Source organism: Pholcus phalangioides, unplaced genomic scaffold (assembly GCF_987345545.1).
Source record: "Pholcus phalangioides strain wild (caught in Gottingen) unplaced genomic scaffold, Ppha-v1.0 ptg000011l_1, whole genome shotgun sequence".
Taxonomy (NCBI): domain Eukaryota; kingdom Metazoa; phylum Arthropoda; class Arachnida; order Araneae; family Pholcidae; genus Pholcus; species Pholcus phalangioides.
The window spans coordinates 54,002,086-54,016,896 of record NW_028301604.1 but is presented as its reverse complement, the minus strand read 5'-3'; the positions used below and the strand labels follow the sequence as shown (position 1 = coordinate 54,016,896).

General features: G+C 36.5%; 1 protein-coding gene across 1 annotated transcript in view; it reads left to right on the top strand.

Moving 5' to 3' along the window:
- The window catches only part of Remo (Remoulade), a 130,766-nt gene extending 121,514 nt beyond the window's left edge, over positions 1–9,252 (top strand). Inside the window, exon 18 of the mRNA XM_089239701.1 lies at positions 8,983–9,252. Coding sequence (XP_089095827.1) covers positions 8,983–9,019 — 37 coding nt within the window. The 3' untranslated portion in view covers positions 9,020–9,252. The remainder of the gene's footprint in view (positions 1–8,982) is intronic.
- Positions 9,253–14,811: the final 5,559 nt, after the last annotated feature.

Sequence of the window (14,811 nt, the reverse complement as noted above, 5' to 3'; positions counted from 1 at the left end):
TTAGTACAAACATATTCAATTTGAATATTATTTTCTTTGATAACATCACGTAAAAACTTGAGCTTAATGTCCAAGTGCTTAAGCCTACCATGACTATTCTCATTTGTTACACATTTAATGCAAGATTGATTATCTTCATATACAACAACATTTTCAACATTGATTATTTCAGAAGATACGTTCTTAAACCACAAAAGATCTTGAACTGCTTTTACCATAGTAATAACTTCTGCTTCGGTAGAAGACAAAGCAATACAATTTTGTTTCTTGCACAACCATGATATAGGACAGTCATTTATCATAATAATATTACCTGAGACTGATTTTCTATCATTGGGATTTGCTCCCCAATCTGCATCGACATACACTGACAATTTCGAAACAGGGGAATGATTTCTTTTATATTTCATTTTCATGTCAACCGTTCCCTTTAAATATCTGAGGACCCTTTTCAAGGCACTAAAAGCAACATCAGTTGGATGATCTTGGAGCTGACTCAAACAATTGACAGCAAACAGAATATCGGGTCGAGTAACGTGAGCCAGGTACAACAGAGAACCTATGAGCTCCCTGTACGGTCCTTCGAACAAATTCCCACTAATAAAATTAGCAGATGTTGATTTCGGTTCCATTGGAACAGCACTAGGTTTGCAATCATTCATATTAAATTTCTGTAACAATCTTAAAATATAGGATTTCTGATCAAGATATAAACAATCAGAAGAGAACTCCACATGAATACCTAAGAATTCTGTTGCTAATTCACATTGTGACATTTCGAACTTTTTAGATAACATAGCAATAATTATTTTAAGCTCCTTATCATCTGAGCCGGCAATTAACAAATCATCTACATACAAAGCAATGATAATTTTCTTAGCATCATTAAAATTTCGGATAAAAATACACGGTTCAGAAATACATTGAATAAAGCCTGTTTTGACCACGAAGTTGACAAATTTCTGATACCATTGGCGTGGGCTCTGTCTCAATTCGTAGAGACTTTTCATCAGCTTGCACTTCCGGCCACTCTCGTCGTCATATCCCTGAGGTTGATCCATGTTGATCACTTCATTTAAGTCGCCGTTCAAGAACGCGGTTTTCACATCTAATACAAACACTTGTAGATTCTCTTGAAGTATCACCACGAGTACAAGTCGCAAAGCCGAGATATCAATGACTGGTGAATATGTTTCGTTGTAATCCAGTCCTTCTTTCTGCATGAAGCCGCGAGCTACAAGCCGAGCTTTGTGCTTACCATCGCGTTTCTTTCTGCAGACCCATTTGCATGAGACAGCCTGCTTTCCTCTAGGAATTTCCTCAAGAGTCCACACGTCGTTCTTGATCATGCATTTCATCTCTTCGTCCATGGCCTGCTTCCAGGGTCGCTGTTCCTCTTTCGAAAGCGATTGAATATCGTTGTATTCAAGAGTTTCTTGACAGGCAACCATTGCCATATAGGTATCAGGATACCGGATCGGCTGTTTCGTTTCTCTTTCGGATCTTTTTGGTTCTGGTGTGAGATGGCCGTTTTCGTCACTTTCCTTCTTCGTTGGATCGTCATCACTGTCCTGAGAAGAGAAATTATCTTCCACGGTTGCATCATCGATCGGGTCGTCTATGTTGTCATTGATGACGGCCTTCTTTTCTTCATTGAATTTTACATTTCTTGAGACTATGATACGTTTCGTCTCTGGATCCATGAGTCGGTATCCCATTGAAGAGTATCCGACGAAGATAATTTTCTTCGATCTCTTATCAGTTTCTTTCTCAGAGCTGCAGGAGTTAACACGTACGCACTGCATCCAAAAACTCGAATATTGCTTAGATCGGGATCAGATCCAAACTTCAGTTTATACGGTGTACAGTTCTTTACGGTATTGCTTGGAATTCGATTATTTAAGTACGCAGCAGCTCGAATTGCTTCGCCCCACGTTTGTTTTGGCAAGTTGGCTTCAAATATGAGGGCTCGCCCTTTGTCTAGCAAAGTTCGATTCGCACGTTCAGCAACTCCGTTCAACATTGGAGTATAAGGAGGAGCTGGATCAATCGTGATACCATTTTCTGTTGCGTAACGAACAAGTTCGCCTTTCACATATTCGCTAGCATTATCACATCTTATTTTCTTCACAGAAGTATTCAGCTTGAGAAATTTTATCAGTTCTGTAGGAACCTCACTTTTCTTTTTCAGCAATCGAACCTCCATGAATCGTGAGTGATCAACAATAAAAGTGATGAAATACTCCTCACCCGCGTGGGTCGCTGGAGTGATCGGGCCACAAACATCAGTGTGCACCATCACCATAGGCTCGTTTTCTCTTTTCCTCGGTCCTTTCCCAATCGGTTTAGCGCTCTGTTTGGAAAATGTACAGACTTCGCAAAATGAATCTTCAACTGGAAACCCAAGTTCCTTTACAGCTGAGTTCGATGGATGACCCAACCTTCGATGCCACAGTTTCGGATTACATTCAGCAACATACGATGAAGCTATGCGAGGAGCGAAACCACTTACATACTGTCCTTTGCTGTTGAGTTGAGCTATGAAGAAATTTTGATTTCCCTTCCGGACACGAACACCGCTTTCTGAGAAGATAACTGCAAATCCAGCTGCTTGAATTTGTTTCACAGACATCAGCTCACCGTTGAGCTCCGGAACATACAGCACGTTGGTCAGGGTCAGCTTTCTCCCGTCAAGTTCACCAACGATGGTTCCAATTTCCTGAATATTTAACCGTTCAGTTTTTGAAGCACAGTCAACAGTTCCATTATATGATGTCATCGTTTCAAACCATTCCCGCTTGCTACACATGTGTGACGTAGCACCGGAATTCACGATGAAGAATCCTTTGTTGACACCACCGACAGCGAAAGTCACAGCAGCCGATTCAAACTACTTCGCAACGGAATCTTTTCGAAATAAACAGTCCCGCTTGAAGTGGCCGACACGACCGCACTCATAGCACTTCGGTTTATATTTCTGGAATTTCGATGAGTTTCCTTTCTTCTTGGAAACACCAAAAGCAGCATCACAATTCGACGTAGCATTTTTCTCGATCGATTGTCCTTTCGATGAGCTTTTCTCTAGCATCAGTGCTTCAGCATCAACGAGTCTTTTCGTTACAAATTCCAGACTTAGATTGTCACTAGGCTGATTCTCTATCGCTGACTTGATTACATCATATTCCGCTGGTAATGACATGAGAAGATAAACAACAACGTCCGCTTCATCCACTTTCGCCCCCGCGAATTTCATCTCGTTCACGATACCGAGAAGTTCATCGATGTGTTGACGCATCGAACATTCGCGTTTCTTTTTCATGGTAGCGAGCCTTTTGCGACATAAAATCTGACTCACCGTCCCATCCTTTGTATACGTGGATTTCAGCTTGTTCCATATCTGCAGGGCAGATCGTTGTTCACACATGGACATCAACACCTTGTCGTTGATAAGAGTCATCAGCAATGCGTATGCTTGCTTGGCTTCCTTGACCTCCCTTGGTTTCGCCTCATCCGCTTCACGTAGTAAGTAAGCATCAAGCTCTTTCGCAGCAAAAAGAGCCTCCACCCGTCTACTCCACAACGGATAATTCCCTCCGTTGAAAGGTTCCACTACATATTGAAGTTTCCCTTCCGCCACGATAAAACCTACGAGACGATCGCTTACGAAACCAACGTAAACCGCGAAAACATAAACCTAAACCACGCTCTGCTGTTAAAGAGAGAGGTTCGAACGATTCTATGTCAGGAAGAAGAATGTTTATTATACAAGAGAGGACACAGTATACAAGCACATACACACCTACGCAGATAACTAGAAACGACCGGTTCATGGACATGCAGCGTCATCTATACACATACATATATAACATAAACTAGTGCGATTACATTTCTAACATTTACGACGAAATTTATTTTTTTGCTTGATCACATGTTTTTAATCCATTGAAGGATAATGAGAGAATTGTTAGTTGGAACTGTACGTGACGAATCTGAAGCAGTCTCATTAATTAAATCTGTGAGATTTAATTAATGTGAGATTTAATTAATGTGAGATTTAATTAATGTGAGATTTAATTAATGTGAGATTTAATTAATGTGAGATTTAATTAATGTGAGATTTAATTCTGTGAGATTTAATTCCTTCTTCAATTTCGGTAATATCACTAATTGTTGACGGTACATCTCGCTTTTTACTGTTCCAGAAAAATTAATGTTTGAGAGCATCAAAATGCAACATTTGCCCCTTGTGATAGATTACATTTTTGTTTCTGGTATTACGGTCCTAGGCCATCTTTTTCTCTTATTTACTCAACACCTCCACCAACTCTATCAACGTAGGGCTTAAAAGCATGATTGCCATGTGAATTTTTACTTTTACAACCTGCCACCCTGGTGCATCTTCGCTTAAGCCGCCCTGCAAAGAAAAAGATCTTAAGGAAACTAGAATTTTCGTATTTGCGAGGGATACAGTCTTCCAACAACGTATACAATTTTGTCAAACTATGCAAATTGCCGCTCATCCACAGAACAATGTAAAAAAAACCCTTCAATCGCTTTTTCCAGCTATATTTTTTACGAGAAAAAGTTGATTCCTTTGATTCATGTGTTCCTTATATTAATTATTTCTTAAATTGTGTCGATTTTCCCTGACTGGCTGTATTTGACGAAACATTCGTGTATTCTTTAACAGAATGGAAAAGTTCGCGAAAGAACGTATTATCGCACTGGAAAAACAGCAATGACGAATTTGTCTTCAACATCAGGAGCTGCGACGCAAAAGCTGTCGGTAAATTCAGGGTGTCAACGATCATGGAAAAGTGACGAAATCCCGGAAAAGTAACGAAATAAGTGAAAAAAGATATTCTATTTTTACAAAAAATTCAATCAGAGTGCATCATTCTATTAAATTTCTAATAGTTTAATCATTATTCAATAGTCTTATTTCTAGAGAGTTAAAGTTAAAAATAATTTAAGTCTATAGTTTTAAATCTATTAAATTTCTTAGAATTTCTAATAAATATCCTAAGAATGACCCAGCAAAAGAAGTTATCTCGAAGTATGTTGAATCAAACTGAGGTAATGATCAAGAGCGAACTCAAAAAGAAACACTTATCATTTTAAATATGAAATGGGTAAATTCTGGTAAAAGAAGCAAGATCAAACGTTCAAAAATGCTTGAAACTGAAGAGAATAAAAGCACAACTTTTTAGACTTGCATCAGCGGCAAAAACAAGAAAAATAATTACTTTTCTAATGAGTGTTTCAAGTCTTTCCTGCAGTGTTTTTTTAATTAGTGATTACCACGTTTACAAGGTATATAGATCTAAAAATACTCATTTTCAAATTATTTTTGAAATCTGAAATATTATGTTAAAATGCCTGATAAAAGCCTCTCATTTGTTGATATTGCAAAGAATGTAAAAATATAAATATCAAGAAGTCTCTCAAAATTTTTTTCTGACTTAAAAATTAAAAAAAAATTATTTATTCTAGAGGAAATCTATATGTATTTTGTACCTTGGGGGGGGGGAAGGACACCCCCATGTGTCCCACATCCTGGAGCAGGGCCCCTAGGCTGAGACCTTTGACGGGCCCTTAGACTAGACATTTCACGAGCCCCTTTAAGTAAATTTATAGCGAGAAAAAAAAATTATAAGAATAATCCCGGGCACCAGGGCTGGAACACTGTCAGCCCCACCCTTGTGGGGGCCATGGACACCCTCTTTTTCTGAGCTGAGATAACACTGTTTTTTAAAGTAAAAAGTAATCCTGTGTACGCTACTACGTATATGCATATAAAAACTGGGCAATATTCCATAACAGGGTCGCGCCACATGTGGCGATTATTTTGTGGCGCCAACTGATTACTTTGGCACTATGGCTCTTTCAAAATTTTTCATTCGTGACAATAATGTTTTTCAAGCTAACGTGTTACCCTTATCTATTTTTGCACCATTTTCATTTCTTATTGTCACCAGCGTCCCAAGTCTCATTATATCGTGTTCGTCATCACTGAAATTTTATTGAGCCGAAGCCCAATTCGTCATCATGCATCCTTTGCTTCGGAATATTTCACAATTTTTTTTTATAGATGAGCATTCTTCAGTCAGACGAAAAACACCTCAGTTTTTGACAGAATTCAGCACGATAACTACAAAAAAATTATAGTTTCTCACTCGAAATGTGCCAATAGCATGGTTTCAAACAGCAATAGCACCAAGAAACTCTGGTGGCGTCGGATTTGCCAGAATAGGAACTCGAAGCTCAAATGTGATGGGTCGGGTGTGAATCCTATAACCAATGCTTTCGTTACTGGTTCCAGATTTCCTCCTTACGATGTTCTAGCTTGCAAAAAAAAAAAAAAAAAGAATGCCAAATTTCAATTTTTTGTGTGTGTCGGTCATTTTCACGATGCTGTGGATGTTTGGCGAGCAAAAAAATCCAAGCCGCCAAGAAGGAAAAACTTTGGCGGAATTGGAAATCCTCAAATTTGGCGCAACCCCGTTTATGGAATCTTATAGTCAAAAACTGTGTATTTTTTATTTACTGCCAAAATTTTAAAGTGCTAGAAAATTGATAAATGCAGCTACAAGAACAACATTTTTGCTGCTACAAAAATCAAATTTTCATTTCCACCCCTTGCGATGGAAACGGAAAAATTAAAATTTTTAATAAAATACTTTTAAAATAAATCTATATTAATTTTGTTTCAAATTTTTTTACTTTTATTTTAAAATTAAAATATTGAAAAGATGCTTTTGTGCCATCAATTCGTTTCATTACCAATAGATGGGAGTGACGGATCGAAGCAATACAAATATACATGTCATGGAGCTATGAATGAGGGGAATTACAACAGGGTTACCAACCGTCCTCCTATTTGATGTCATTTCGAGCGTCTTCCTACGTTTTGAAAAATTCACCCTTATGTCCTACTTTTCAGGTCTCCGGAATTATTTTTTTTTTTCTAGGGAAATTTTATCGCTTCTCCAGTTGAAACATATATCTCTTCATTGATGTGAGTGTTTTTGTGTTTTTTTCCTATACGCATTCACCAATGGCTGTCGAAATTCCCAGAATTTTTTGTTTCTGCTTTTTTTAGTGGTTCCAAAGCGTATTAAAGACGCATTATTGATACGCTTTGAGTGGTTCTGTTTTAAAGTTAGGAAACATTATTACTGCGGCCGGTTTATTGATCAGAATAGTGGTGCCATCTATTGCGAAAATTTCGATAAGTGTTGTCACTAAGGGTGCGTGCGCAGCAGACCCATCATTTGGGGTGGGGGGGTTGCCCCCCTGGCTTTTGAAAATACACTACAAATGGTATATATATATATATATATATGCGTACCTTTAGTACGTGCTATTTGCCCCCCCCCGGCAGAAGTTTGCCCCCCCCCCCCTGGAAACAGTTGAAATGACGGCCCTGGTGAGCAGGCATCCTCCTTAAATCGAGGGCAGGGACGCCCTTATCAGACGCGGGTGCGAAAATAATTTCGGGACTTTTTTTTAAAGCTTGCTCTTCACAAATTCTATATTTGTAGGGAAAGGGAATGCGCTTTCATTCAAAGATTCGTGGATTATCACAGAATATACGGAAATGCTGAAAAATATCTACTCACCAATGAAAATTCAGAAAAAATGAAAGAGAAAATCCCAGAATTTTGAAAATCCAGTATTAATGTGGGAGAAAAAAAATCTCGGAATTGATGAAAATCCAGTTCTAACGAAAGAAAAATTCCTGAATTGTGATAAAAATCCAGTACTAATGAAAAAAATCCAGATTTCATGGAAATTCAGAATTAATGAGAGGAAAAAAATCCCGGAATTGATGAAAATTCAGAATTAATAAAAGAAATAATTTCAGAATTGATGGGAATTAAAGAATTGATGGAAATTTCAGAATCAAATCAGTCGAAGCTCAGCAGGGGTGGACTAGAGCTCGCTGTTGGGAAGGGCGATTTTGCAAATTGTTGTGAATAGGGTGACCATACGTTGCGTTCCGCATTTTGTCCCGTATTTTTTGGAACATTCCCTACTTTCGTCGGTTCCGATTTTTCCCGTTTTTTAGTCGAAGTTTTCTTGAATATTTTATTTAATCAAAAACGTTGATACAGATAATTTGCAACGGATTGATTGAATGCAATATTATTATGTATAGGGTGGGCAAAAAGTCCGTAAAAACTTTAAAAATTCATAAACACCGGAAAAACAACCGAAATAAAAAACGGTTTGCAGGGTTAGCATCGCTAGGTCACGGGAATTTTTTTAAGACATAAAAAAAATAACAAAAAACAGCCGATAGTTGGCGATGCCGTACACAAGTCGAAGAAAAGATACGCAAATAACGAACAGAATACCTCTAAATCGTTTATTCCAGCAGAATGTGTTCTCCATGACCTCCACCACAGGGGATAACACATTGCAGGCAAGTCAAAAATCCAGCAACTGCACAGTGCAGCAGGTCCACATACACGGTTTGCAACGGTGAACTGGTTGTGGATTACGAACGCAAGTTCTTATAACCATCTCATTTGCATATTTCTACCGAAGTCAATCGTACCAGCTCCACCTATCGGCTGTTTGTTGTTTTCTTTTCCTGTCTTAAAAAATTCCCATGGTCTAGCGATGCTAGCCTTGCAAACCGTTTTTTATTTCGGTTATTTTTACGGTTTTTATTCATTTTTAAAGTTTCTACGGACTTTTTGCCCACCCTGTAGAAGTTCCAAAAATTTCATGAATTACCGCATCGGGTGCAATAATGCATATTCCTCCCCATAGATCCGCGCCTGAAGCTCAAACACCTTATTTGCTACGAAAAAATAATTTATTTGATGCATATGTGTGTATATTTTTTTCACTTCTATTAGCTTAAGTGCGGGGCCCGGTGCGACCGCATCTGTTGCACATCTTTAAGGGTGGTTCTGATCCAGGGCCCGACTTATGCATGATTTAACCAATCCATTTTTTTTTCACAATTAGGCTTTTTACGAACATGAAGTTTACGAACGAAATTTAGAAGATGATGAGCATGAAGATTGTGCAATCCTTCCACCCAGCATCGCCGGATCTCAATCCGTGTGACTTTTTCCTATCTGGTCACCTTAAATCACTCGTTTATGCGACGCCCGTGGACACACCGGAGGATCTCATAGCGCGGATTGTAGTCCCTGCGGCAGACATCAAAAAGCATACCTGGTATCTTCGAGCGCGTCCGGGAATCGTTTTTTCGTCGTTGTAGACTATGCAATGACGTCAGCGGCCGCCACTTCCACAACAACTCTTGTAATAATAAAACAAATAAATCTTTTTGTAGTTATTATTGTACTTTTTGTCGTTCCAGCGTGACATTGAAACCTGCATGCGTTTTTTGAGATTTTCACCCTCTCAACGTGGTTTGTGACACCATGTTCCATTGCAATTTTTGTTCCTCTTGATGTCTACTAACAACCCTCTAAGTTTGTCTCAGTCCATTAACAGAACACCCTGTATATCAAATTTTATGAGTTAAACTTTAGTTTTTTATGAAAATCTGTAAACCGTAATTTGTGATATAGGTCCCAATGAGAGCAATAACTCATTAAACTTCATCATCATTACTCTGCCGATTGTCGAGCAGTAGTGCGATAAGCCATGTAGAAAGTAAATAAATTGGGTTGTGTGTGGTGAAAACTTAGGTTCACCTGATGCCCGGGTTGGGCTATTCAAGAGAAATTAATATGCAAATCGATGAAAAATAGGAGCTCATACCAGAGTCTCTCAAATAAACAAGAGAAAAATGATTTCAAATCCAGATAAGGGATTATGTACAGCATTATAAAATGCAATCCGACACGTACTGTAGGTTAAATGCGAGTATTTATAAGTATTTACAATATTTACATCTGAAAAAAAAACCTGACCTCTCATCATTCTCTAGAAAACCAAAAAGCGAGCCCAAAAAAACGGTGTATTTTTTTAATTTTATTTTTTCAGAAAAGGGAACCTCATTATATAGGGCCAATAAGTGGATAAACCACCAAGTATACATGGTGTATAGACAGATCCGCACGGCACATTTCCACACACATGGGGTTCTTCTTTACCATAAATGATCTGAAGTTATAAGGGGGCTGTATCTCTGCATGAAATTGGGCCGCTGAAATCGTTTTTCATGCATATTTGTGATTGGAATTATTGTTTTTGTTAATTTTTCCATTCTATGAAATATGAGGGATTGGATGCAATGATATCTCAACTTTATTATTTGGTCAGATTTTCAATACTTCATCAGCACCCTGGGTGGATTCAGAAATTATGTTTAGATTACTCGGTAATGAGCTCGCAATACGATAATGCCATTAAATGCCGTTAATTTTGAAGGGGTTTGGGAGGGGAGCACAGGAATTTCTTCTAGAGAAATTTCAAGTTACTGATACATAAAAAGCATTTTAAATTAATAGAAATTGGTTAAGACAGCAGACATACTGTGAAGGTATTTTCCTTCGATATTTTAATTTTTTATGAGAAAATATTTAAAATATTTTAAATTTTTTATTGTCTTGGATGGGACACGGACCCCCTGCGTGCCCACTTGCATGCGCCTCTGTTCGGAGCACCTCGATCATTAATTCAGAAATTAAAAACTCCCACACTAAACTCAAGCTGAACATCCATAGGTCTGAAACACTTCCGATTAAAATCTGCCTTTATTATCAAAGAGTTTTCCCTCAATTAGATCCAAGGTGTTAAATTTTCCCCAGAAAATAGTATTTTCAGTATCAATTTCAAGCTAGCTGGTAACAATGCCGTTCCGGTAGCATTGATAAGTGAAGGAAATGACATCAGTAATACAGTATATTGTGTCTGATGCATTATTTCACTTAGAAAAGGGGAAAAAAAATCATCTCTAAAACAGTAGTTCTTAACCCTTTTTCTGTTCCGCAACCCTAGCGCAATACGATTTACCTCCAAACAACCCCTTGATTAATGCGTTTACTATTTTTTACAAAATTTAGTTTTTGTAATTAATTACATTAGCTATCCCTCAATTAGTTTTTACAAATTCTTTTACATGCAATTATTACCAAATCCTTTTTTGACTATGCTTTATATTGTTTGTTTCGGTTTCTTTTTTTTCGAACTTTAATTCAAAAACTAAACAAAAAAAGTATCATTTTTTAACATTTTTCTAACTTTGGAAGAAAAAAATATGAATTGTGTGTTTTTCACTTATCGATTCCTGCCAAAACACAATACATACAAGTTTTTGACACTTGATTAAATTTCTTGAAGTTTTCTTCTGAGTCATGCTCACGACAGTATCAAATCTATATAAGCATAACACGCTGTTTTAACACGAGGTATGAATTTAAACACACCGAAAATTGTTTTGAGTATCAATGGTATTTTTCTTCCATCGAAATGATTAAATACGATTGCTAACCGAAAAAAAAACTTTTGCAGCGAATTTTGTGACACATTTCAAAATGAAAATGTCACAGTATGCTTCCCCACATTTTTTAAAGAATTGAAAAAAAATTCAATTTTTTTCATCATTTCAATTTTTCTGAATAATCAGTCAGCATGTAGTGTTTCTTTTCCTTCTCGCACCCCTAAAAATGCTTCGCTGCACCACCGGTTAAGAGGACCCCACTGCTCTATATAACAAACTTTGAAATTCTTCAAGTTACTAAGAACTGCAATTTAACTTTTGTAGGAATTATTGACTATTGTTCGAAGCCAGCGCAATGCTACCATGCGAGTGTAGGCTACTCGATAAATTTTAAACTTTGTATATATTATTATGTTTTCACCCAAAACTATTCATGGTTTTCTTTTGAAAATTATCAGTTTTAGCTTTTGGGAAAAAAATCTTCTAATGATAAAAATTTCTCCGATAACGTCAACAGCATCTTGTTTATCATCTAGTGTGTTCTCTCTTAACTTTCCTCCGAAATCCTGGTAAAAGTTCGGTTGATTTATTCCAGAGAAATCATGGGCGGAGTGACAAAACTGATCATGTGAAGAAAAATGAGATCAAATATTTTGTAAAGAATGACGACTCCCATTATCAGCATAAATAATCGGATTTTAAATCTGCAAAATATTGGTTCATCGATTATATGAGTTCTTAAATTCTAATATGCTAATATGTGCATTCATCATGAACATCTAATGTCTAGTTGGGTGATAGGTTATTTTAACAAGAATTTTTTTTTTTCACATGTGTGACCCTTCTCTTTCTCTCCTGCGAACGACTGAGGCATCATGTGGGCTGGATCAAACACAATACAATATTTGACACACAACATGCAGCAACGTATTATATTTAATACTAGCTGTTATACCCGCGTGGATTCCTTCCAATAACATTTGAATCCCTTGTGACTCCCTTGGGTGTTGCATTTCCAGAAATCTCGTCGTGGTGGAGTTTTTGAATTATAAAATATAATACTGACCGAATTTCATATTTATAGCTTCGGAGATTTCGGCTCAGCAATGATTGTCCCATATAACCGTTGAGCCTCCCATGATCAACTTAGGGGCCGAATTTTGAAAAAACCCTTTTTAGTGAGTCTTTATGAAATCAAACTACAGACCAAATTTCACAAATATTAATTACTCCAGTGGTTTCGGCTCGGCATGATTTCTCTGTATAAACTTTGAACCCTTTTATGACCCCCTTCAGGGGTCGAATTTTGAGAAACTCCTTCTTAGTGAGCTCTTTATAACCTTCGAAACCCTCTTATGATCTCCTTAGGGGTGGAATTTTGAAAAACTCCTTCTTAGTGAGTCTTTACGTCATGAAATAAAACTACTGACCAAATTTCATAAATATTGCTCCAGTGATTTTCGCGTGATTTCTCTATGTAACTTTTGAACCCCCTTATGACCCCTTTAGGGGTCGAATTCCGAAAAATAATTTCTTAGTGGGTCTTTACTTCATAAAATGAAACTACTGACCAAATTTCATATTCATTACTTTAGTGGATACAATTAAAGGGAAAAATTCGGTGATTATACATAATCATTTTGGTATGATAGATTTTGTTCTTATACCAAGAATTTATCACATTTATCGGTGATTATGTTGGTCGGTCTTAGGTCATATTAGTACATGTAATAAATCGTCAATGAATTATGCGAATTTACCATAGATTATGCATTCGATCGGTAATGTTAGTTTGATTTATAAATGTTTATGTGTGTTGAAAAAAATGTTTTAACACTCATTCTAATTTAATTCAATTTTTATGGCAAAATGCCTGTCTCGTGGACGTATCACAAACTAATAAACTGATTAAATGAAGAGAACAGATGAGATAATTTTTTTTCATGTTTATTTTATCAAAATTATCATTCATAATTTATCAAAATTATGAATGTTACTTTAATCAGGAAGTAGGGATAATCACTGGTGAAAGGGGCAAACACATTAAAATTCATAAAATTCACCGAGGCGATTGGTGATTATGTATGATCACTGATTTGCTACTTTTTCCGTAAGACTTAGCCGATTAAAAAATAGCTTGCGAGGGAGTGAAATATATTCCAAAAGTATTTCCCGACAACTCAGTGATAAAATAGTTGAACTTCAACAATGTGATGTAGAAACAGCCTCCAGAGGAAATTCAAGTAAAGGCTTGGTTGCGTGCATGGCCCCCAAATCCTGCAGCTGGGCTTCTATGCTGGGATCGTTGGTGGAGCCCCTCTATCGTTAATTTATAGTGTGAAAAATCTCAGTGATAAGAATCATTACGGGTCCTGTCAGCCCTGCCCTTGTGGGGGCCATGGTTGTGCGTGTTAATGTCCCCAAATTCCACTTGTGTGGAAATGACGTTGTGCGGATCTGTCGCCAAACCGTATACACACACTATTCGAAATTATATGAATGTCATAATTCGCAGTACAATCAAGTAGCACGTGAGATCAAATCAACTCCAAGAAAAAAAAAGCAGCGGCTCTTTATTTTTAAAAATTTTTCAGCACTTGATTATTCAAATAAAAATATTTCACACACAATTAAAATTATCATTTTACGATAATTTTAAATCATCAGTTTGATATAACAAACGATACACAAACGATGTAAACAAATTACCCAATTCCTTGGGCAATTTACGATGAGAGGGACCTGATGATGATAATAAAGTAGTTGATACGCTGATTATGATGTATATCGAATGAGAGTGATGAGGAATTTAATAGATGATGAACAAAAAATATCTTTTTATATCTTGAAATATAAAAATATCTTTGACGAAAACTTTTTTCCCAAAATTTTATTTTAAGCCCGAAAAATCAGGGGGTTTCTTATACACGTTAAAAAATGCGGTATATGAAATATAATTTGAATTGAAAACTTTTTGTGACATTGTGGTTTTTGGTTTGATCAGAATTAAAAGTTTTTTTTTTGTGGAAAATATTTTTGATGGTGTATTGTATCGTATTGTAAGTATGTGTCACACAATAATGAGATTTTTGAAAAAAACATTTGTTCAAATTGAAGTGATATGGAATTATAAAAATGTTGTTCTTATTGCACATGAGCAAATATGTTGCGCATTCGATTTGACGAATAGCAGTGATAAATGTGTGTTATTTATTGCTTCCTAGAAAGACTGTTGTGACTCGCGGCGTCATAAAATGTATGTGTAAACGTTTATGTGTGTGCTAATGCTTTGTTTTATTTTTTTATTTTTTTTCTCCTTTCTTTCTTTGATTATTTATTTTATATTGGTGTTAAATGTCAAATTAAAAAAAAAGAAAGGTAATATGGATAAAATTATATATGTGCACCAAATTTCATAAATTTAAAAAAAAAATGTA